The sequence below is a fragment of the Gadus morhua genome, chromosome 13 (genome assembly GCF_902167405.1).
Source record: "Gadus morhua chromosome 13, gadMor3.0, whole genome shotgun sequence".
NCBI classification, from domain to species: Eukaryota; Metazoa; Chordata; class Actinopteri; order Gadiformes; family Gadidae; genus Gadus; species Gadus morhua.
Genome location: NC_044060.1, coordinates 4,895,281 through 4,915,652, shown reverse-complemented (window position 1 = coordinate 4,915,652; position 20,372 = coordinate 4,895,281). Strand labels below are relative to the sequence as shown.

The 20,372-nt window shown below is 48.1% G+C and overlaps 2 protein-coding genes across 2 annotated transcripts; one reads left to right on the top strand and one right to left on the bottom strand.

Annotated features, from left to right (window-relative positions):
* The first annotated feature begins 411 nt into the window (after window positions 1-411).
* Window positions 412-10,830, top strand: nelfcd (negative elongation factor complex member C/D). The gene is made up of 15 exons (XM_030373647.1): window positions 412-615; window positions 1,463-1,572; window positions 1,656-1,765; window positions 2,258-2,367; window positions 2,832-2,939; window positions 4,204-4,356; window positions 4,848-4,978; window positions 5,867-6,032; window positions 6,703-6,837; window positions 7,307-7,446; window positions 8,379-8,493; window positions 9,052-9,147; window positions 9,654-9,794; window positions 10,138-10,267; window positions 10,490-10,830. Exons 1-15 carry the CDS (start codon window positions 559-561, stop codon window positions 10,522-10,524), a joined length of 1,737 nt encoding a protein of 578 aa, XP_030229507.1. The 5' UTR covers window positions 412-558; the 3' UTR covers window positions 10,525-10,830.
* Window positions 10,831-11,820: 990 nt separating this feature from the next.
* Window positions 11,821-16,839, bottom strand: ctsz (cathepsin Z). Its single transcript, XM_030373646.1, has 6 exons — window positions 16,552-16,839; window positions 15,739-15,902; window positions 14,889-15,068; window positions 14,342-14,492; window positions 13,778-13,940; window positions 11,821-12,458 (listed from the first exon to the last, which is right to left on the bottom strand). Exons 1-6 carry the CDS (start codon window positions 16,668-16,670, stop codon window positions 12,333-12,335), a joined length of 903 nt encoding a protein of 300 aa, XP_030229506.1. The 5' UTR covers window positions 16,671-16,839; the 3' UTR covers window positions 11,821-12,332.
* Window positions 16,840-20,372: the final 3,533 nt, after the last annotated feature.

Sequence of the window (20,372 nt, the reverse complement as noted above, 5' to 3'; positions counted from 1 at the left end):
AAATGTCTAGGGGTTAACTGGTATGTTTATTGGTTTGTCCACATGTCTACGGGTTAACCTGGTATGTGTATTGGTTAGTCCACATGTCTACGGCTTAACCTAGTATGCGTATTGGTTAATTCACATGTCTACGCTTTAACCCATATAACTGGGTTAATCCACTTGTATATGGGTTAACCAGGTATGTTTAATGGTTAGTCCACATGAATATTAGTTAACCCATATGACTGGGTTAGTTCACATGTCTAGGGCTTAACCTGTTAGTGTCATTGGTTGACCCATATGACCCGGTTAGTCCACATGTAGCGATTAACCTGGTTTAATGGTTAGTCTCTAGGGTTAGATGTTTGATGCGCCAAATCTATCGGAGGTGGGCGTGGCCTCGAGCAGCGACTCAGTGCGCAAGCGCGAGCGCATCGCCATTTTCCTGTTGTTAGCTAAAGCCAAACTAATAAGCTAGCTGAGAGGAATCAGCCAACGTTTCTGTTGTTGAACGCCAGACGTCCAGACTGATCGCACAGATAAAAGCCTGTGCTCGTCCACCTCTCTCCCGTCATCATGGACGAGGAGTACTACAGCGGAGGAGCCGGCGACTGGGAGGACGGGGGCAACCTGGTGAGATGAGATGTACCAGACATGTTCCCTTCAGTAGTAAACATGTTGTCCTGGTGCAGACGAGATGTTACCTTCAGGACTAGACATGTTGTATTGGTGAACAGAGGGGACTGTGAGACCTGTTGCATGCACGCTGGTCAATCAGAAGGACAGACAACATGTTGTCTTAGTAACGCAGCAGCTGGCTTTCATCTTCACACATCATCTGCACATGAGCGACAAGTGTAAAGCGCTCCTCACCATGCAGAGCATCTGTGTTCTGACACACACGCACACACACATCACAGTATGTTCTCTATTGTCAGATACATTAACCACTTCATACTATAAAACTATACTATATAACCTATGGAGGCTAAATACTATAGAGCTCATAATATTATACAAGCTACTGCAAAGTTATTCAAAACATACGTGATGTCACCATTAAGTCAGCTGGAGAGTGAATCACTGAGCGTTATTCATTGTTCTATATAATACCCTCAGATTTGCAATGATGAATGATTTTCTCACAATTGATTGGTCTATGTTTGGTAAATAATTTGATTTATAATACCACACAGCTTAGTTTGAGGTCATTCTGCATTATCCGGTTCATTGACATTTGCATGTTATTGTCTACTGTTTTCAAATAATGCAAATATTTGGTCAACCTGTCCAAGAATCCTGAATCCAAATGAGAATAACTGGTTTCCTTAGTACTGGTGTGTGTGTGTGTGTGTGTGTGTGTGTGTGTGTGTGTGTGTGTGTGTGTGTGTGTGTGTGTGTGTGTGTGTGTGTGTGTGTGTGTGTGTGTGTGTGTGTGTGTGCGCGTATAACATCAATGTCCTTTATCGTCACCCTGAAGGATGGCTACGTCGAAGGAGAAAATGACGGCAAAATCCAGGAAGACTGCCTGAAGAAGTTCTCCAGCAGGGATTACATCATGGAGCCGGCGGTCTTCAACACCCTGAAAACGTGTGTTCAGTCTCAATGACAGCGGTGTCCATTTTGAACAGAGGTGGCTTTTAATGTGTAGTAAAACATGTTCTCTCTCACAGGTATTTCCAGGCTGGCGGTTCTCCGGAAAGCGTGATCTCGCTCCTGTCGGAGAACTACTGCGCCGTGGCCCAGACGGTCAACCTCCTGGCAGAGTGGCTGATACAGATGGGCACGTACTCTCAGCTAGGGTTGGGGGGTGGGGTTGTGGCTTCATTCATGGGGGTTCATTTATGTTGGGGGGGGGGGGGGGGGGGTTGTGGCCTCAGTTGTGGGGGTTCAGGTGTGTGTGTGTGTGTGTGTGTGTGTGTGTGTGTGTGTGTGTGTGTGTGTGTGTGTGTGTGTGTGTGTGTGTGTGTGTGTGTGTGTGGAAGGGGGGGGGGGGGGGGTTGCTCGACTCGTGCACACACAAACAAAAGGTGGAAAAATAGTAACAAGTCTCACCTGAATTAAGCATTTACTCATCTCGGAGAAGTTCTCAACCGCTGATTTTGTATGCAGTTGTGTTTAAGTTTGAATGTCTTTTATCTCGTGAAAAATGTAGAGTGTCCGGACCCCGGTGGCGACCTCATCGCTGGCTACGGGCATGCCTTCAACGTGACGTTCATCATACTTCATGCAAGCCATGTCTGACCCGGGGGTTTGCTTGGGTTCCACTTCTCAGGTGTAGAAGCCGGCCAGGTCCAGGAGCGCGTGGAGAACCACCTGAAGAGCCTCCTCATCAAGCACTTTGACCCCCAGAAGGCCGACTCCATCTTCACGGTGGAGGGAGAGGTGAGGCCTGGGGTTCACCTCCTTTGGGGGCCACTCGGCTCACTGCACGGCCCCACTGTGGACCCGGTGTTCCCCTTGGATCCCCATCGGGTCCTTTTACATTTACATTTACCTTTAGGGGGCGTTTAGCAGACGTTATTAATTATCCAAAGCAACTTACACAAGTTCATTTGTCAGAAGAAAGAGAAACAACAATATATCGCCGTCGGTACCGTTAGGATGTTGATGGAACCAACAATCGCTAGGTTAACCCATCTCCTGTGTACAACACAGATAGCTAGGATAAGATGCTACATGATGCTAAGTGCTATTTTTTAAGTGCTAGGACAGAGTCTAGGTTATCTTCTGAAGGTTATATTTTAGACCAGATCCATGTTGTAGATGGTATGATAAGATACAGATCAACCCCATGACTCTGATGGGGTTGATGGTGCTAATCCTGTTCCATCTCTTGCCTCTGTCAGACGCCGGCCTGGTTGGAGCAGATGATCGCCCACACCACCTGGAGGGACCTCTTCTACAAGCTGGCCGAGGCCCACCCCGACTGCCTGATGCTCAACTTCACCGTCAAGGTGCGTGGAGGCGCCCCCTGCTGGCAGGGCTGGCATCGGCACCTTCCTGGTTGGATATGTCATTTTAAGTAATGTCATGTAAATATTGAGCCCAGCAAACGAAAGGTCAAATCAACATAAAAAATGACATGGTTTGAAAGTGAGAAAGTAATATGTGGTAAATTATACAGCTGAAGTAATTGTTATAGTTGGAAACTAAATATTCCAACCTCTCTTGGTTACTGGTGTTATCTGCTCTGACCACCGTCTCTCTGTTTTGTTAGGGTTTGATGTGTTTAACTAATTATGCCAAACCGAATACAAATTTGTAAACGCAACAGTAAAATCTGAATGTAGTGAGTTTGTTTAACTAGAGCAGTCTTTCCCAAAGACTGGGTCGCGACCCACATGTGGGTCGCGACCCAGTCTTAGTGAGATTTGAACTGGGTCGCCATATAAAGAAAATAAAATCTTCTTTATTTTTTAACACATTAGCATTTAAAAAACTTTCAACAAGAAGCATGTTTTTGTTAGTACTGAATGTTTGTATTCTCAGTTGAAAGGCTAATGTACATTGTGAGAGGAAAAAACAATGAGATGTGCCAAAACAAGGAGATGTGAACTCCGCCAACATCCATTTATTTGGTCTCATTTAGGGCAGAGTATTTAATACGTGTATTATGTTTACAATAACGAGTGCATAAAACAAAGTTGTGATTTGTCTCTTCGAAATAGCTGGTTTAAGTTAAAATATAATGGGATGTGGAATTGGCAGTAAAAACGTTCAGGGTTGGTCATTTGTGCACAAATTTGTTCTTCTCACGATTTTATAGATATTGTGGCATATTGTGAATTGGGTCGCGATGGTTTGTAATTTTAACAAAAATGTGTCCCCAGAAAATCAGTTTGGGGAACACTGAACTAGAGGACCTGCTGAGTCATGCTTCCTTCTGCTGGGGGAGCTGGCCACGTTTAGGGATTTGAAAGTATATACACTGTACGTGTGTGTGTTTGTGTTTATCTTTGGATTTGACATGTGTTTACACTGTTTAGTGGAAACGGCAGGGATTAGTATTTGACTTCCCTTTCCTCTGTTTGAGGCAGCTGGAGAGTGTGTGTGTGTGTGTGTGTGTGTGTGTGTGTGTGTGTGTGTGTGTGTGTGTGTGTGTGTGTGTGTGTGTGTGTGTGTGTGTGTGTGTGTGTGTGTGTGATACATGCGTGTGTGTGATGGTAATATATATGTGCATTGTGTGTGTTAATGTGTGTGTTGTCATTGTGTGTGCAGCTGATCTCGGACGCGGGCTACCAGGGGGAGATCACCAGCGTGTCCACGGCCTGCCAGCAGCTGGAGGTCTTCTCCCGGGTCCTCAGAACCTCCCTGGCCACGCTGCTGGACGGAGGGGAGGAGAACCTGGAGAAGAACCTACCGGAGTTCGCTGTGAGAACCCCCCAACCCCCCCCCCGCTGGGCCTAGTCCTACCCCGCCGGGCCTAGTCCTACCCCGCCGGGCCTAGTCCTACCCCGCCGGGCCTAGTCCTACCCCGCCGGGCCTAGTCCTACCCCGCTTTCTACTCTTAGCCCTCCTCTTAATTCTACCTTTCTTCCCTGCCTAGTTCTACTCTTAATCCTACTCTGTTTTACTCGTAGTCCTACTTGTAGTCCTACCCTTAGTCCTTCCCTTACCCTTACTCGTAGCCCTACACTTAGTCCTATTCTAAGTCCCTACTCTACTTAGTCCTTCCCTGCTAAACCCTAATCTGCTCAGACTTTAATTTCTTTATCCTTCTTTAAGCCTGAGTAGGCTACAATGACGTTTTTCTGCATTGTAGCCTACTGATGAACACTGTGATGTTTGGTTTACCTGGTGAACGAACCCAGCCTGAGTTCCTCAGTGAATGAGTAATGTGTGTCTGTGTGTGTGTTGTGTAGAAGATGGTGTGTCACGGGGAGCACACCTACCTCTTCGCCCAGTCCATGATGTCCATCCTGTCCCAGGAGGAACAGGGCGGCTCGGCCATGCGCAGGATAGGCCAGGAGGTGCAGAAGTCGGCCCATCAAAGGTATCCTCGTCTCTGTCTGCGTGCTGCGGACGCCCACGGCAGGATGTCCTGTTGTGGCAGCAGCCTACACTAGTGACACTAAAGCGTACCGAGGGCGGCATGTGGCTCAGGAGGCAGAGCGGGGTTGGCTGCTAACCGGAAGGTTGCTGGTTCGAGCCCCGGCTCCTTCTAGCGGAGTGTCGAGGCGTCCCTGGTCGAGGCACCTCACCCGACTGCTCCTGACGAGCTGGCTGTCGCCCTGCGTGGCTGACACCACCGTCGGTCTGTGAACGTGTGCGCGACTGGTCGAATGTTGGGCAATGTTGTAAAGCTTTGAGTCGACACTGGTTCGAGGGGCACTCTAAGAAAGTCCATTTACCATTTAAATAGTTGTAACCTAGAGGATTTGGCTGGTGTGTAGGGGCCTTGCATCACCCCCCATTCCTCCTCACGCCATCTCCGCTCTGGACAGGCCAACCTCCTCCAGCTTCCGAGGACAAGGCTCCGAATTATGGGCGACCGCGCCTTCTGCTCAGCTGCACCCAGTCTGTGGAATGCTCTCCCTAACAATCTAAGGGCCCCGCAGACTGTGGAGTCTTTTAAAAAAGGCCTATAAACCCATCTTTTTAGAAAAGCCTTTGGCTAAACTGCTATTTATTTATTTATTTTTTTATTTTTTTATTTTTTTATTTTTTTGTTGCACTTTTCTTTTAATGTGCATTGTAGCACTTTGAGATCATTGAATTTATATAAAGTGTGTTATAATTTAAAATGTATTATTATTATTATTATTATTATTATTATTATTGCTGTCTGCGTTCATCCCTGAGCCACAAAATGATCGTGAAACAGGGCCCCAGGTGGAGGCCTCCTGAACTGCCCCCTGACGCTGCTGCTGTGTCTCCCCAGGGGCCACGACGCCAGCCAGATCACGCTGGCCCTGGGGACGGCGGCGGCCTACCCGCGGGCATGCCAGGCCCTGGGAGCCATGCTGTCCAAGGGGGCCCTGAACCCCGCCGACATCACCGTGCTCTTCAAGATGTTCAGCAGCATGGACCCGCCCCCCGTGGAGCTGGTGGGTGGAGGCGCACCGCGGGACGCGCCTAGGGGACACTAAGGGCACACTAAGGGCACACTAAGGGCACACTAAGGGCACACTAAGGGCACACTAAGGGCACACTTGGGGCACACTTGGGGCACACTAAGGGCACACTAAGGGCACACTAAGGGCACAGTTAGGACACACTTGGGGCACACTTGGGGCACAGTTAGGACACACTTAGTGCTCCCTTAAAGAGGGTTCCAAAGATTCAAGACTCACTTGTTCAGGGTTCACCTGGACTCTGCACCCCCCCCCCCCCCCCCCCTTCTGACGCACTTATTGTACGTTGTACGTCCTTGCACTTAACCTCATTTAGTGTCTTATCCTAGCTATCTTTGTTATATACAGGGTATGGGTTAACTTAACGATTGTTAGTGCTTGCCACTTGGTTCTATGAACACCCTTACTGTACCGACAGCAATATATTGTTTGTGCTTCTGTTTCAAATGTACTTATTGAGGGTAGCTTTGGACAAAAGTGTCTGCTAAATGCCCTTCATGTAAATGTTTCACTTCGAGGTGGCATCGTTTGATTCTGTCTGCTCGTAATCAGGAGGGGAGGATAAGGGAAGCGAGCTCTTGTGGTTGGCGGTCGCCCGTTCTGTAGGGAACCATGTTTGATTTCCTCTTCGCTGTGTCTGCAGATCAGAGTGCCCGCCTTCCTGGACCTCTTCATGCAGTCTCTGTTCAAGCCCGGCTCCAAGATCAACCAGGACCACAAACACAAATACATCCACATCCTGGCCTACGCTGCCAGCGTGGTGGAGACCTGGAAGAAGGTAAGAGGAACTAAAGAGGCCTCACTCTGTGGCGGGGGGTGCGGGACTTATTAGGCCCCGTCCACACGAATCCAAAACGAAACCGGTTAGATTTGAAACCACCTTCGAGGGTGGTTTCAGAAGTTTACGGTTTCGGTCAGCGGATTCGCCGGCTTCGTGTGGACGGAAGGCCGAACCGCACAAGACCTTTTGCGGTTTCGCCATGAAGCCGGCTTCGTGTGGACGGGGCCTTAGGACTGCAGACCAACCTTTGATCTATTCAATACCCGACTGTGTATTCGTCTTGCTGTGAGGTTTTTCTGACTGAAGTCTTACTGGGAGGTTTTCTGACTGAAGTCTTACTGGGATTCTGTCCTGACTGAAGTCTTACTGGGATTCTGTCCTGACTGAAGTCTTACTGGGAGGTTTTCTGACTGAAGTCTTGCTGGGATTCTGTCCTGCCTGAAGTCTCACTGTGATGTTTCCCCAGAACAAGCGTGTCAACATCAACAAAGACGAGCTCAAGTCCACGTCCAAGGCCATCGAGACGGTCCACAACCTCTGCTGCAACGAGAACAAGGGAGCGACCGAGCTGGTGGCTGAGCTGGGAACGCTGTACCAGTGCATCAGGTCTGTCCCCGGACCAGTTCAATAGACCTCCAGTATGGTCCCGGTCCTCAGACCAGTTCAATAGACCTCCAGTATGGTCCCGGTCCTCAGACCAGTTCAATAGACCTCCAGTATGGTCCCGGTCCTCAGACCAGTGCAATAGACCTCCAGTATGGTCCCGGTCCTCAGACCAGTTCAATAGACCTCCCGATGGTCTCTGTACTGAGACCAGTTCAATAGACAGGCGGTAGTGCGGTTTGGCCGGTTAACAGGAAGGTTGCTAGTTCAATCCCTGGCTCGAGGTGTCTGAGTAAGACACCTCACCCTGACTGCTCCTGACCAGCTGGCTGTCGCCCTGCGTGGTTGAAACCGCCGTCGGTGTGTGGACGGGCGAGTGAATGGTTGTAAGTCGCTTTGGATATAAGCATCAGCAAAATGTAAATGCGATATATCTCCAGTAGTTTCCCTCGCCTCAGACCAGTTCAATAGACCTCCAGTAGGGCTAGGCGATTAATCTAATTTTGATCGCGTCAAACGATCACAAAATTAACATAATCAAGTTTTTCGATTTAAATAAAAAAAATTACATTTTTTTTAATTGTATCTTTTATAGAAAGGGCAGAACAGCTAGTAATTTCAAAGTTCTCAGTTCCAAAGTGTTTTTGGGAAACTACATGCAGAAAAAATACATGTTTTCAAACTCAAAAATAATCGTTTCAATAATCGTGATTTCAATATTGACCAAAAACAATCGTGATTATGATCTTTCCCATAATCGAGCAGCCCTAACCTCCAGTAGGGTCTCTTGACCGGTTCCTATAAGCATCAATATGCAGACAGAATACAGAATGTGTTTCATGGACGAGTCCACACAGTATGTATAACTGGTGTCCCTGACCCCCAGCGTGTGACCGTGTGACCGGAGCCTCTTGACCAGCAGGGTGTCTCCTCAGGTTCCCCGTGGTGGCCATGGGGGTGCTGAAGTGGGTGGACTGGACGGTGTCAGAGCCCCGCTACTTCCAGCTCCAGACGGACCACACGCCGGTGCACCTGGCGCTGCTGGACGAGGTCAGTGGGAGGGAGGTCTTCACCTCCGCTCGGAGATACACATGGGCCTTCACCCGTTCACCGCACCTCCTCTCTGGGCCTTCACCCGTTCACCGCACCTCCTCTCTGGGCCTTCACACGTTCACCACACCTCCTCTCTGGTCCTTCACCCGTTCACCACACCTCCTCTCTGGGCCTTCACCCGTTCACCGCACCTCCTCTCTGGTCCTTCACATGTTCACCACACCTCCTCTCTGGACCTTCACCCGTTCACCACACCTCCTCTCTGGGCCTTCACCCGTTCACCGCACCTCCTCTCTGGACCTTCAACCGTTCACCACACCTCCTCTCTGGACCTTCACCCGTTCACCACACCTCCTCGCTGAGACCTTCACACGTTCACCTCTTCTCTGAAACATTCACGCGTTCACCACACCTCCTCGCTGAGACCTTCACACGTTCACCACGCCTCCTCTCTGAGACATTCACCCGTTCACCGCACCTCCTCTCTGGACCTTCACCCGTTCACCACGCCACCTCTCTGAGACATTCACCCGTTCACCCTCCTCTCCTCCCCAGATCTGCACCTGCCACCAGCTGCTGCACCCCCAGGTGCTCCAGCTGCTCGTCAAGCTCTTTGAGACGGAGCACTCCCAGCTAGACGTCATGGAGCAGGTGGGTGGACCCGTAACAATGGACCCAGGGGTAGCCAGGTCTACACAGGTGGACCCAGGGGTAGCCAGGTCTACACAGGTGGACCCAGGGGTAGCCAGGTCTACACAGGTGGACCCAGGGGTAGCCAGGTCTACACAGGTGGACCCATATGTACCCTGATGTAGCCAGGTGTACCCTTATGTACCGATGTGTACCCAGATGTTTACAGGTGTAGCCAGGTGTACAAAGGGGTACCCAGGTGTACCCAGATGTTTACAGGGGTACCCAGGTGTAGCCAGGTGGACCAAGGGGTACCCAGGTGTATCCTGATGTTTACAGGTCAACCCAGGTGTCTCCTGGTGTCCCCAGATGTAGCCAGATGTTTACAGGTCTACCCAGGTGTACCCAGATGTAGCAAGGTGTACCGTGATGTACTCAGATTTACCCCGTCTCTGAGCTGACTCATGATTGCCACCAACTAAGACCTTCCCTTGTGACCTCCCTCCCGTGAACTCTGACCTCTGCAGCTGGAGCTGAAGAAGACTCTTCTGGACCGCATGGTGCACCTGCTGAGCCGTGGCTACGTGCTGCCCGTGGTGGGCTACATCCGACGGTGTCTGGAGAAGCTCAACACAGACATCTCCCTCATCCGATACTTCGTCACGGAGGTAGAGCGCCGTCTGGATGCGTGGCGTCTGTCACGCCTTTCAGTAATGAGGATGATTGTAACGCGCGTATCTTTGATCCGATCTGCCCTTCATATAAATGAACCCATTACACCGGAGCCCTTTGTAGTTGCGGTTCTCTGGATGGCTCATTAGTAAGCATTAAGGTCCACATGAGGGATCGCACTGGATAACAGACCTGTGTTGGGGCAGATGGGAGCTCTGCACTGGGCTAATAACCCGGGGGGAGAGCTGCGTCTCCAGAGAGGACTCGTTCCCTCCCCAGCTCTGCGGGACGTCTACCAGCCCTCTCCCAGCCCCTCCCTGACGCTGTCCTTGTGCTCAGGTTCTGGACGTGATCGCGCCCCCGTACACGGCGGACTTTGTGCAGCTGTTCCTGCCCATCCTGGAGAACGGCAGCATCGCCGGAACCATCCGCACGGAGGGGGAGTATGACCCCGTGGCCGAGTTCATCGGTACGACCGCCTGGAGCGTCCGTCTGTAGGGGCCCGCCTGGGGGCCACAGACAGGCCTTAATACCCCTGGTGCTACCGCTGAACCACAGTCATGAGTACAAGGACTGATTTCAAAAGACTCACTTGTTCAGATTACATCTAGACTCTGCCTGAACCGGGGCCGCAGTACATGAACCGCGCCCCTCCTTCCCCCTCGTGTGACTCTGACTTCTCTCTCTCCAGCTCACTGCAAGTCCAACTTCATCATGATCAACTGACGGCCGGCGGGGCTGATTGTCCCTCGGCGGAGCTCGTAGACGGAGTCCTTCCCGAGGCCGGAGCTCTGGGAGACGCGCGTCCACGGAGACTGAGAGGCGCAGTCCGCCGCCGCCGCCGCCGCCACCGGGGCCTTAGACCGGGGCGCAGGGGGTGCGGCCGGACGCTCCGACGTGAGGCACGCCAGAAGCTCTCGGAAGGCGGCTTCAAAATGTGCTTTTGGTTCGGTGCCATACATGTATATTTAATTTTTTTACATAAATGTCTCTACTAGTCGTTTTTCAAATAAAATAATTTAATGGACTTAACTTGTTGATCTTGTGTTATTACCGGGGCCTTCATTGATTAAGCAATAAGGGGCCTTTAAGCGGCCCTTATACTTTTGATCTTGGGATCAGAGGTCATTTAATACCGCCATCCCCGAGGCCATCACGAACCACACGCTATGCATGAAGGCTTCACGACGTCTCACATGGATGGAGGCGTGTTGAAACCTTCTCCGGGGTCCAGAAGATGCACTAAACAAGACCACTGTCGTGGAAATATCTATCATAACTATAAATATACAATCACATACAAATTATATTAACCTTGTTTATATAATTATTACATTAGAAGAAACTGTATACATTCTCCCTGTAACTTAAAACAAATCCCTTCCTCGTGTTCAAGTTCCCACTGGAGCCAGTAAGTCTGGTTCTGTGACCAGGCCAATCGACTGACTTCTTTGTTGTGTAAGCTCGTTTAGAGCCAAACCTGCAGACATGTCCAATACCCACCCATTGTATTACAAATTTACTTGGCCTAAGGTCACTCCCACTCCCTTCCCACAATGTTAATGTTCCCTATAATAATCTTGTGAATCTATTGTCTCGTCGAATGTGTTCTCGGTAAACTTTGCTGCCAGTACTTTTCCCATGATCATGCCTTAAGATTAAATCAAATATTTCGCTGTCCGACGTGTCCGTGAGAGAACTTTCTCTTCATCAACCACCAAGAGGGCAGCGGACCAGGGAGTGAGTACTACAACACCTGACGCGTTCTGGCCCAGTAATGGCTATAGGCTGGTTTAATGGCAGGCCAACGCGCTGCCTATTTTTTCGTCTGTTTTGGTTGACCTCACGGTCAGGAGTGAAACAAATGTTAAGCTCTTATCTCGATGTGTTGTTGGGCGTCAATCGTTTTTAGCCAATTCTCTAAATCACCATAATTAAAAAAAGGAACATGAATGCATTGTCGTTTGATTTCATACGACTAAGTTCTAATATTTAACTTTGATACAATTTTAAATGAAGCAATTACAGCCACTTGATTTAATATATATAATATTTTTCTTTCCAAAAGGCCAATCTTAAATTGACTCGCATTGCAGGAAGAAAGGCAAATCACAGTGTAGTTCAATGGAACATGACAAACTCTTACAATTTGATCGAATGTGCACACTAGTGACACAAGTACAGCAGGTCAACACACCTCATTCTGTTATTAACACTGCATCAGGCGCAGATGGTGAAATGATCTTTGGTAGCCCTAGCATCAGCTCAAAACTGATTGAAGTTTAGGCTAGTAGTCTTCTAGTTCATCAACTACTTATGCACATCAGCGTGTGCGGCAGTAAACATGTCGTTTCCACAGCATATCTGGCTAAAGGCGACAGAAAAGTAAAAAGTTGACATTTTCAAAATCACTATAGTAAAAAATAAAATAAAAGCAATCATCATGATATTCCCTTTTTTTTTTGCAAAATCGACCACGACCCGGCTTCCCCAGAGAGTTTGTGGCGGTGCTAACTGAAGCAGGCGCTCCTCCTCTAGCGGTGGTTCTTGGGCAGGATTGGATCGCCGTACATGCAGTCCTCCTCCAGCGCCAGGTTGAACTTGCTTCCACTTCCTCCTTTGTAGGCGCTGGTGACGATCCTCAGCCAGCCCTGCTCTCCCTAGAGAGAGAAGGAGAGAGAGAGAGAGAGATAGGGAGGGAGAGAAGGAGAGAGAGAGAGAGAGAGAGAGAGAGAGAGAGAGAGAGAGAGAGAGAGAGAGAGAGAGAGAGAGAGAGAGAGAGAGAGAGAGAGAGAGAGAGAGAGAGAGAGAGAGAGAGAGAGAGAGAGAGAGAGAGAGAGAGAGAGAGAGAGAGAGAGAGAGAGAGAGAGAGAGAGAGAGAGGGAGAGAGAGAGAGAGAGAGAAGGGGAGAGAAAGAGAGAGAGAGAATGACAGAGAGAGAGAGAGAGAGAGAGAGGGAGAGAGACAGAGAGAGAGAGAGAGAGAGAGAGAGAGAGAGAGAGAGAGAGAGAGAGAGAAGGGGAGAGAAAGAGAGAGAGAGAATGACAGAGAGAGAGAGAGAGAGAGAGAGGGAGAGAGACAGAGAGAGAGAGAGAGAGAGAGAGAGAGAGAGGGAAGGACAGAGAGAGAGCGGGAGAGAGAGAGAGAGAGAGAGAAGGGGAGAGAGAGAGGGAGAGAGAGAGAGAGCGACAGAGAGAGAGAGAAAGAGAGAGAGCGACAGAGAGAGAGAGAAAGAGAGAGAGAGAGAGAGAGAGAGAGAGAGAGAGAGAGAGAGAGAGAGAGAGAGAGAGAGAGAGCGCGCAGGGGAGAGAGAGAGAGGGAGAGAGAGAGCGCGCAGGGGAGAGAGAGAGAGGGAGAGAGAGAGAGAGAGAGAGAGAGAGAGCGAGCGCGCAGGGGAGAGAGAGAGAGGGGGAGGGAGAGAGAGAGAGAGGGAGAGAGAGAGAGAGAGAGAGAGAGGTCAGAGTCTTTCACAAGACACCTGACTCATCACTCACACCACGTGATGACGAATGTACGAAATAAAAAAAGGGTTAAAGGTGGCTGGGTTGGTGTTAAACAGTCGAGCTGAGAGTTAAATGATCAGTTCGATTTGGTGTTTTTAGTTTTAGCGTCTCCTTCACTGACAAAGGCATGGCTCATATGTGCATGAGTCTAGATCTAGATGAGTCTAGGTCCACATGAGTCTAGGTCTAGATCAGTGTAGGTCTACATTAGTCTAGGTCTCATGGGTCTAGGTCTAGATGAGTGTAGGTCTACATGAGTCTAGATCTAGATGAGTCTAGGTCCACATGAGTCTAGATCTCATGAGTCTAGGTCTAGATGAGTCTAGGTCCACATGAGTCTAGGTCTCATGGGTCTAGGTCTTGATGAGTGTAGCTTGTAGGTCTACATGAATAGGTCTACATGAGTCTAGGTCTAGATCAGTCCAGGTCTACACGGGTCCTGGTCTACACGGTGTACTGCTACGTGTGCCACCTACCCAGGGCTCTCCCCAGGAGTTGCGTACGATCCAGAACTCCACGCCGTTCTCCACGCCCCAGCCGGCCACCGACACGATGTGGTTGATGGAGGGCTCCTCCACGTACTGCGAGTAGATGCCGCCGGTGTAGGCGTCCAGCTCATCCGTGGCCATGATGCCACAGCTACAGGAGAGAGAAATCAGGGTCACCACACAGCAGCACTCGTGAGGAGGGCCAGTCAGATAATTGCACTACATGCATTTTCTAACCAGTGAGCACTCAAAGCCCTTTACAATACATTCACCCATTCACACACCGACGGCGGTATGAACCATCAAGGCGACAGCCAGCTCGTCGGAAGCAGTCGGGGTGAGGCGTCTTGCTCAGGGACACCTCGACACTCAAGCTAGGAGGAGCCGGGGATCGAACTAGCAAACCTTCCGGTTACCAGCCAACCCGCTCTGCCTCCTGAGTCATATGTCCACACCTACGCTCCAGATCAGTGTTCGAATCAAACTCTCTCTTGATTGGCCCTCCGGCCGTACAACCCTCACCTGATTGGCCCTCCGGCGTACAACCCTCACCTGATTGGCCCTCCGGCGTACAACTCGGCCATCATCTTCTCGCGGCCGCTGACGGCGCCGTAGTCGCCCACCTTCCACAGGGTGTAGTTCTTGATGATGTTGCACTTCCCGAAGGTGGTGCACGTGCCGCACTGGTTGAAGGGTTTGCACTCTGTCAGGGGAGACACCAGTCACCACGTTGACCTTTACATTCAGAGCGACTCACAATAAGTACATTGGTCAAAAGAAAGAGAAACAACAATATATCACTGCCGGTGCAGTAAGGATGTTCATAGAAGCACTAACAATCACTAGGTTAACCCATTCCCCGTATACAACAGAGATAGCTAGGATAAGACCCAGCACAAAGCCAAGTACTATTCTTAAATGCAAAAACTTACTACATACAATAAGTGCGTAAGAAGGGGTTGTGGGGGTTTGGGGGGGTGGCTATTCAGAGTCCAGGTGAACTCCTCACGCTTCGTAAGGAACCTCGTGATGGTGTTTGTGGGCGATGAACCGGGACTATATCTATATGGTCTATATCTATGTATAGCCACCCACTCACTCTGGTCCTTGGCCTGGTAGTTGTTGCAGGTCTCGTCGGGGATGCCGTTGGTGTTGGCGTACTCCCAGACCCCCGAGTGGTCCCCACCGTGGCAGGACCCGGCCCCCCCGCAGTCCACCACGTTCTGAACGGACAGGTAGGCCGACGGCCACGCCCCCTTCCTCTTTATGTTTATACGGTCTGTCGGGAGGGACAAAGAAACAACACACACGCACGCACGCACGCACGCACGCACGCACGCACGCACGCACGCACGCACGCACGCACGCACACACACACACACACAAAGCCATGATGACGCAGCAGATTGAGTTCAGTAAACCAAAGACCAGCGCACAGTGGGAAACAAAACACCACAACACCACTTCAAATGTGGTTGTGTGGAGCACTTAGCATAAAGTACATCACATGATGTACTTTATGCTAAGTACATCCGGTAAAAGATTAAACAGAGAGTGGATCCTGCCTGGTAGGGAGGAGGAGGGTAGGGTGGTGGTAGGCCCTTGGGTAGCAGTAGTAGTATTAGGGTGTAGTAGTAGTGGTAGGGTAGTAGTGATAGTAGTAGGGTAGGGTAGTAGTAGAAGTAGTGGTATGGTAGTAGACGTATTAGGGTAGTGGTAGTATTACGGTAGGTTAGGGGAGTAGTAGGATAGTAATAGTAGGATAGTAGGAGTAGTAGTAGTAGAGTTGGGTAGGGTAGGATAGTAGTAGTAGGGTGGTAATAGGGTAGTATAGTAGTAGTACGATAACAGTAGGGTATGAGGCACTTCCTGCCATGGCGCTGGTGATAGTAGGTTATTGTAGGGTAGTAGTAGGATAGTAGTAGTAGCAGTAGGGTATGAGGCCCTACCTGCCATGGCGCTGGTGCTGCCGTGAGCCCAGCAGGAGCCGCAGTACTGAGGAATGTGCTGATTCCGGGTTGTGCTCACAAAGTTGGTGCCGTTAACGTTTCTCCAGTCCCATGATTTGGGAAGGTCGGAGAGGTTCATCAGTTCGTGAGGACGAGGTGAGGTCCTGTGGTAGGATGAAGAACGTCGTTTATCAGCAGTTATAACTTACACTGCAGGGTATTCAACACAAACGGAGCCTGCTCATCTCGTTTGTAACCGCTGATGCAAGCGGTACCGAAACAGGATCGATTGCATTCAATAACGTTTAGAAAAAGCAGAAGAAGGAAGAAGGAGAAGGAGAAATAGGAAAGATCGTTCAGTTCACTTCCCAATTCCGCAGGTTCCGAAATAGTTATATTAGAAACGATATTCTTAGTTAGTTATTTCTTTGTTTTGTATGACTATTCTTTGGAGGGGACGTCACAAAACTTGCTTCCGCCAACCCCGGGTCGGGACCTCTAAATTTGAGCAGAGACGTTTCAGTAACCCGAGCTGGTCGTCTGGGCCTGCTTTCATTTTAAAATAAATAATCCATTAGTTTCGTTCTTACAGAAAATTATTTTTTTTGTAATACTACTAGGACGACATGCGCACTGCCGAGCCGCTTTATTCACTCTGTGAGCTGTTGTCGATAACAACATCATGAATAACAGTTGTAAGATCAGAGCAAAATAATATAATATGAAAACGGAGAAGATCACTCATTTACTGTGATGTAGAGTTGTTTTGCATTGGGTAACCTGAACACTGGGAGCAACAACAACAACGCTCACCTCAGTCCGAAGCCGTTCCCCCGGGGACGGGGCCGGTAGCAGGGCTGGTCCCCGTTGAAGAAGAGTCCCGCAGCCGCCCCAGACACGAGCACCACCAACACCCAGAGGGGGGTCGCCATCACACCGGAACAGATCAGTGTCCTAACCTAACGGAGCTGTTGGGAGACGGGTTTAGTTGTTCGCTTCACGTCGGAGAATGGTCATGTGCTGCTGCCCTGGCCTGCCCTCCTCTCGGTTTGAAAACGTGCAATCGGGATTCGGGACGTGCCGTCACCTGATCGTGACGTCACAGGAGTCATGGGTTTTAGGAATCGGTTTTCTTTCGGTAGTAGGAATCGGTAGTGGACCGACCCCTAAAACCCATAACTACACTGTAGTAACTACAGGGCCTCCTGCAGGCCTACTGTAGATATTAGTAGCCAATACAGCGGATCTCAATTTTTAACCTTATTCTCTGAGTGATTGAGATCTGATCTCTCGTTTACAGCTCAGCCTCCTGCCGTTGCCTGGGTGTCCATAGGTCCTCATTAGTGTACCGTACAAACTAACCTCCCCAATTAAAAGATTATTTTCTGCACACAAAATGAGGACATAATAGTGTTTACACTCTAGAATCATGCTAGACCCTGTTGATCGACCCTTGGGCCTAATATAGTGAATCTATCCCTTAATTAGTGCATCACATAGGGAACCAGATGTGTCCCCTCAAAGCACTATTCTATGGTGATGCCCCAGATAGCTCACTATATAGGACACAAGTGGACCAACGAAGTGGGTGGGGATTAGCATAATTTGGTTGCCAGCAATCTTTTCCCCTTCTACTGCTCTACTCTCCTATCTCTTCCTCTCCCCTACTTGCCTCTCCTATCTCCTCTCCTCTCCTCTCAATCAATCAATATCCTTTATTTAACCAGGTAAAATTCATTGAGATTAAAATCTCTTTTTCAAGAATGACCTGGCCAAGAAGGCAGCACCATGATATAATAAGAACAATCAACCACAATTCTCATACACCACATTCAACGTCAGGTAAAGTACAATACAAGATCAGGGACAAGACTATATGAAGATTGAAATGAGTACAGTTAAAAATTAAATAAATAAACTGGTGACAGATGAATGAAAAAACCCGGCCGTTATCAGAAAATAGCTTTACAAACAATTGCATTGACCAAGAGAACTATCTTCTCTGTCCTTCAGGATTCCTTTGAATTCTCCCAAGGTGACCAGCTCCGGCAGCTTCAGCTGCTTTTGCACAGTGTTCCAGGCATAAGGCGCAGCATATTGAAAGGCCTTTTTCCCTAACTCAGTTCTAGCTCTGGGTACCAACATCTGTAACACATCCCTAGAACGCAAACCATAGCTACATTTGTTTGTGGACATGTAAACACATAGATATGAAGGGACCAGCCCAATAAGACACTTGTAAACAAAAAACAACCAATGTGAGAGTCTGCGTACAGATAGCGATGGACATTTTGCAGTGGCATACAGGGTACAATGGTGGACACGATTTCCACAGCCAGTTAAAAATCGCAGAGCACAGTGGTAGACGGTATCCAATTTCTTGAGGTACTGATCAGGGGCGTTTATGAACAGCAGGTCACCGTAATCTAACAACGGTAAAAAGGTCGCAGTGAACAGACGTTTCCTGGCCTGCCATGAGAAGCATGATTTATTTCTAAAAAAGAGAACCTAATTTAATTTTTAATTTGGAGACCAGTTTTTCAATATGAAGTTTAAAAGACAAATTTTCATCAATAATAAAACCCAGGTATTTGTACGAATTTACCCTTTCAATTTCGGTCCCATGACTAGTTAAAAGCTTTGGCAAAACTTTTGGTAGAGCTTTTCCATTTGAAAAAAGCATTAATTTAGTTTTATCTGCATTTAAAACCAATTTCAATTTTGTCAGCTGTGACTGCAGAACGTCCAAAGCAGACTGCAGGAAATGAAAAGTGTCTGCCACTGATGGGGATGAACAATAAATAATAGTGTCATCTGCATAAAAATGACAGGCAGCATTGGTTATTGAGTCACAAAGATTGTTTACATAAATAGAAAACAACAATGGCCCTAATATGGAGCCTTGGGGCACGCCCTTTGATACAGGGAGAGAGGAGGACGAGGACCCAGCAAACTGGACACATTGCGTTCTTACTGACAAATAATTCGAAAACCAGTCTACAGCCTGCCTAGATAAACCAATTTTGAGTAGCCTGTCTACCAAGGTGACATGGTCTACAGTATCAAATGCCTTGGAAAGATCAATAAAAACAGCAGCACAATACTTTTTACAATCCAGTGATTCAATTATATCATTAACAACTTTTAATGTTGCAGTAATTGTGCTGTGTCGTTTTCTAAAACCTGACTGGTGTTGGGATAAAATATTATTCACGTCTAAAAAGTCTTTCAGTTGGTCACTGACACACTTTTCAAGGACTTTGGCTAAAACACATAGTTTAGAAATAGGCCTGTAATTGTTTAAAACTGTAGGATCACCTCCTTTCAACAAAGGCAGGACATAGGCAGATTTCCAAATGTTAGGAATTTCATTATTAGAAAATGTCAGATTAAAAATATGGGTAAGAGGTTCTGCTATGAAATCTACAGCCAACTTCAAAAATAATGGCTCAAGCTTGTCAGGACCTGCAGATTTAGCAGGGTCCAAATGTTTTAGGGCTCTATAGACCTCAATTACGTCCAGTGGAACAATAATAAAAGATTGAACACAATCGTTATTTGGGAGTGGAGATGGAGAGGTATTCTGCATATTATTAGAGTCCGGATGTAAAGACTCAAATTGAGAACCGGAGGAGACAAAATGTTCATTGAAGCAATTAAGAATTTCTAATTTATCAGTCAGCCTACATGAATCCTTTACAATACATGTTGGTAGGTCGTTTGTGGCCACATTTCCAAAAGAAGATTTGATGGTTTTCCAGAATTTTTTAGGATCATTTAAGTCGCTAGTGGTTTTTAAGAGGTAGTATTCAGCTTTAACCTGTTTGACAAGAGAGGTAAAGCGGTTTCGCAGCTGTCTGAAAATCAGCCAGTCAGCATGAGAGTTGGATTTTCTGGCCTTAGCCCAGGCAATATCCCTTTCTTGTTGTAGACTAGACAGCTGAGAGGAAAACCAAGGATTGTCTCGACCTTTAACTCGAAAATTTGCGGAAAGGGGCATGTTTATTAATAATATTGGTGAAAGCATCATGAAAGTATTTCCATGCCAGTTCTACATCATTGAAAAGAGAGATCCTGGACCAATCAAAGTCCCACAGATCATGGTGAAAAGCTTGCTCACAAAAATGTTTTAAATCTCGTTTAAAAATAATTCGAAAATAACTCTCCTATCTCCTCTCCTCTCCTAACTCATCCTCTCCTCTACTCTCCTATCTTCTCCTCTCCTCTCCTATCCTATCCTTTCACCTCCTCTCCTCTCCTATCTCCCACTTATCTACTCCTGTCCTTCTGACATGCGTAATATTTGTGTGTTTTTGAACTATTTCCTAAAGTACATTTGAGTGAACATTCAGATGTGGTTTCATGAGGTACTCTTATGGCTCTAGATGTAAAACAGCACGACAGGAATATGTGGACATTGCCCGTGACGGGTCACAACATCCTTGCGTTCTTAGCCACCTTTCATATAGGCTGGCTGGCTGATTGGCTGATTGACTGGCTAATTGACTGGCAAGCTGAATGAGTTGCTTACTGGCTGGTTGTTATTTTTTATAAAATGACTCAGGCCGAAGGAATGTTTTGAAAATTGTCTGTGATTTCTGTGAAAAATAATTCATTAAATATCTTAATAATCC

Coding starts and splice junctions, on each gene's coding strand:
- ctsz (XM_030373646.1), bottom strand. CDS start 16,670: ATGGCGACCCCCCTCTGGGTGTTGGTGGTGCTCGTGTCTGGGGCGGCT. Junction 14,493..14,888: donor CTACCAGGCCAAGGACCAGA/GTGAGTGGGTGG, acceptor CTCCCCTGACAG/AGTGCAAACCCTTCAACCAG. Junction 13,941..14,341: donor TACGCCGGAGGGCCAATCAG/GTGAGGGTTGTA, acceptor TCTCTCCTGTAG/CTGTGGCATCATGGCCACGG.
- nelfcd (XM_030373647.1), top strand. CDS start 559: ATGGACGAGGAGTACTACAGCGGAGGAGCCGGCGACTGGGAGGACGGG. Junction 2,368..2,831: donor TCTTCACGGTGGAGGGAGAG/GTGAGGCCTGGG, acceptor TGCCTCTGTCAG/ACGCCGGCCTGGTTGGAGCA. Junction 8,494..9,051: donor ACCTGGCGCTGCTGGACGAG/GTCAGTGGGAGG, acceptor TCTCCTCCCCAG/ATCTGCACCTGCCACCAGCT.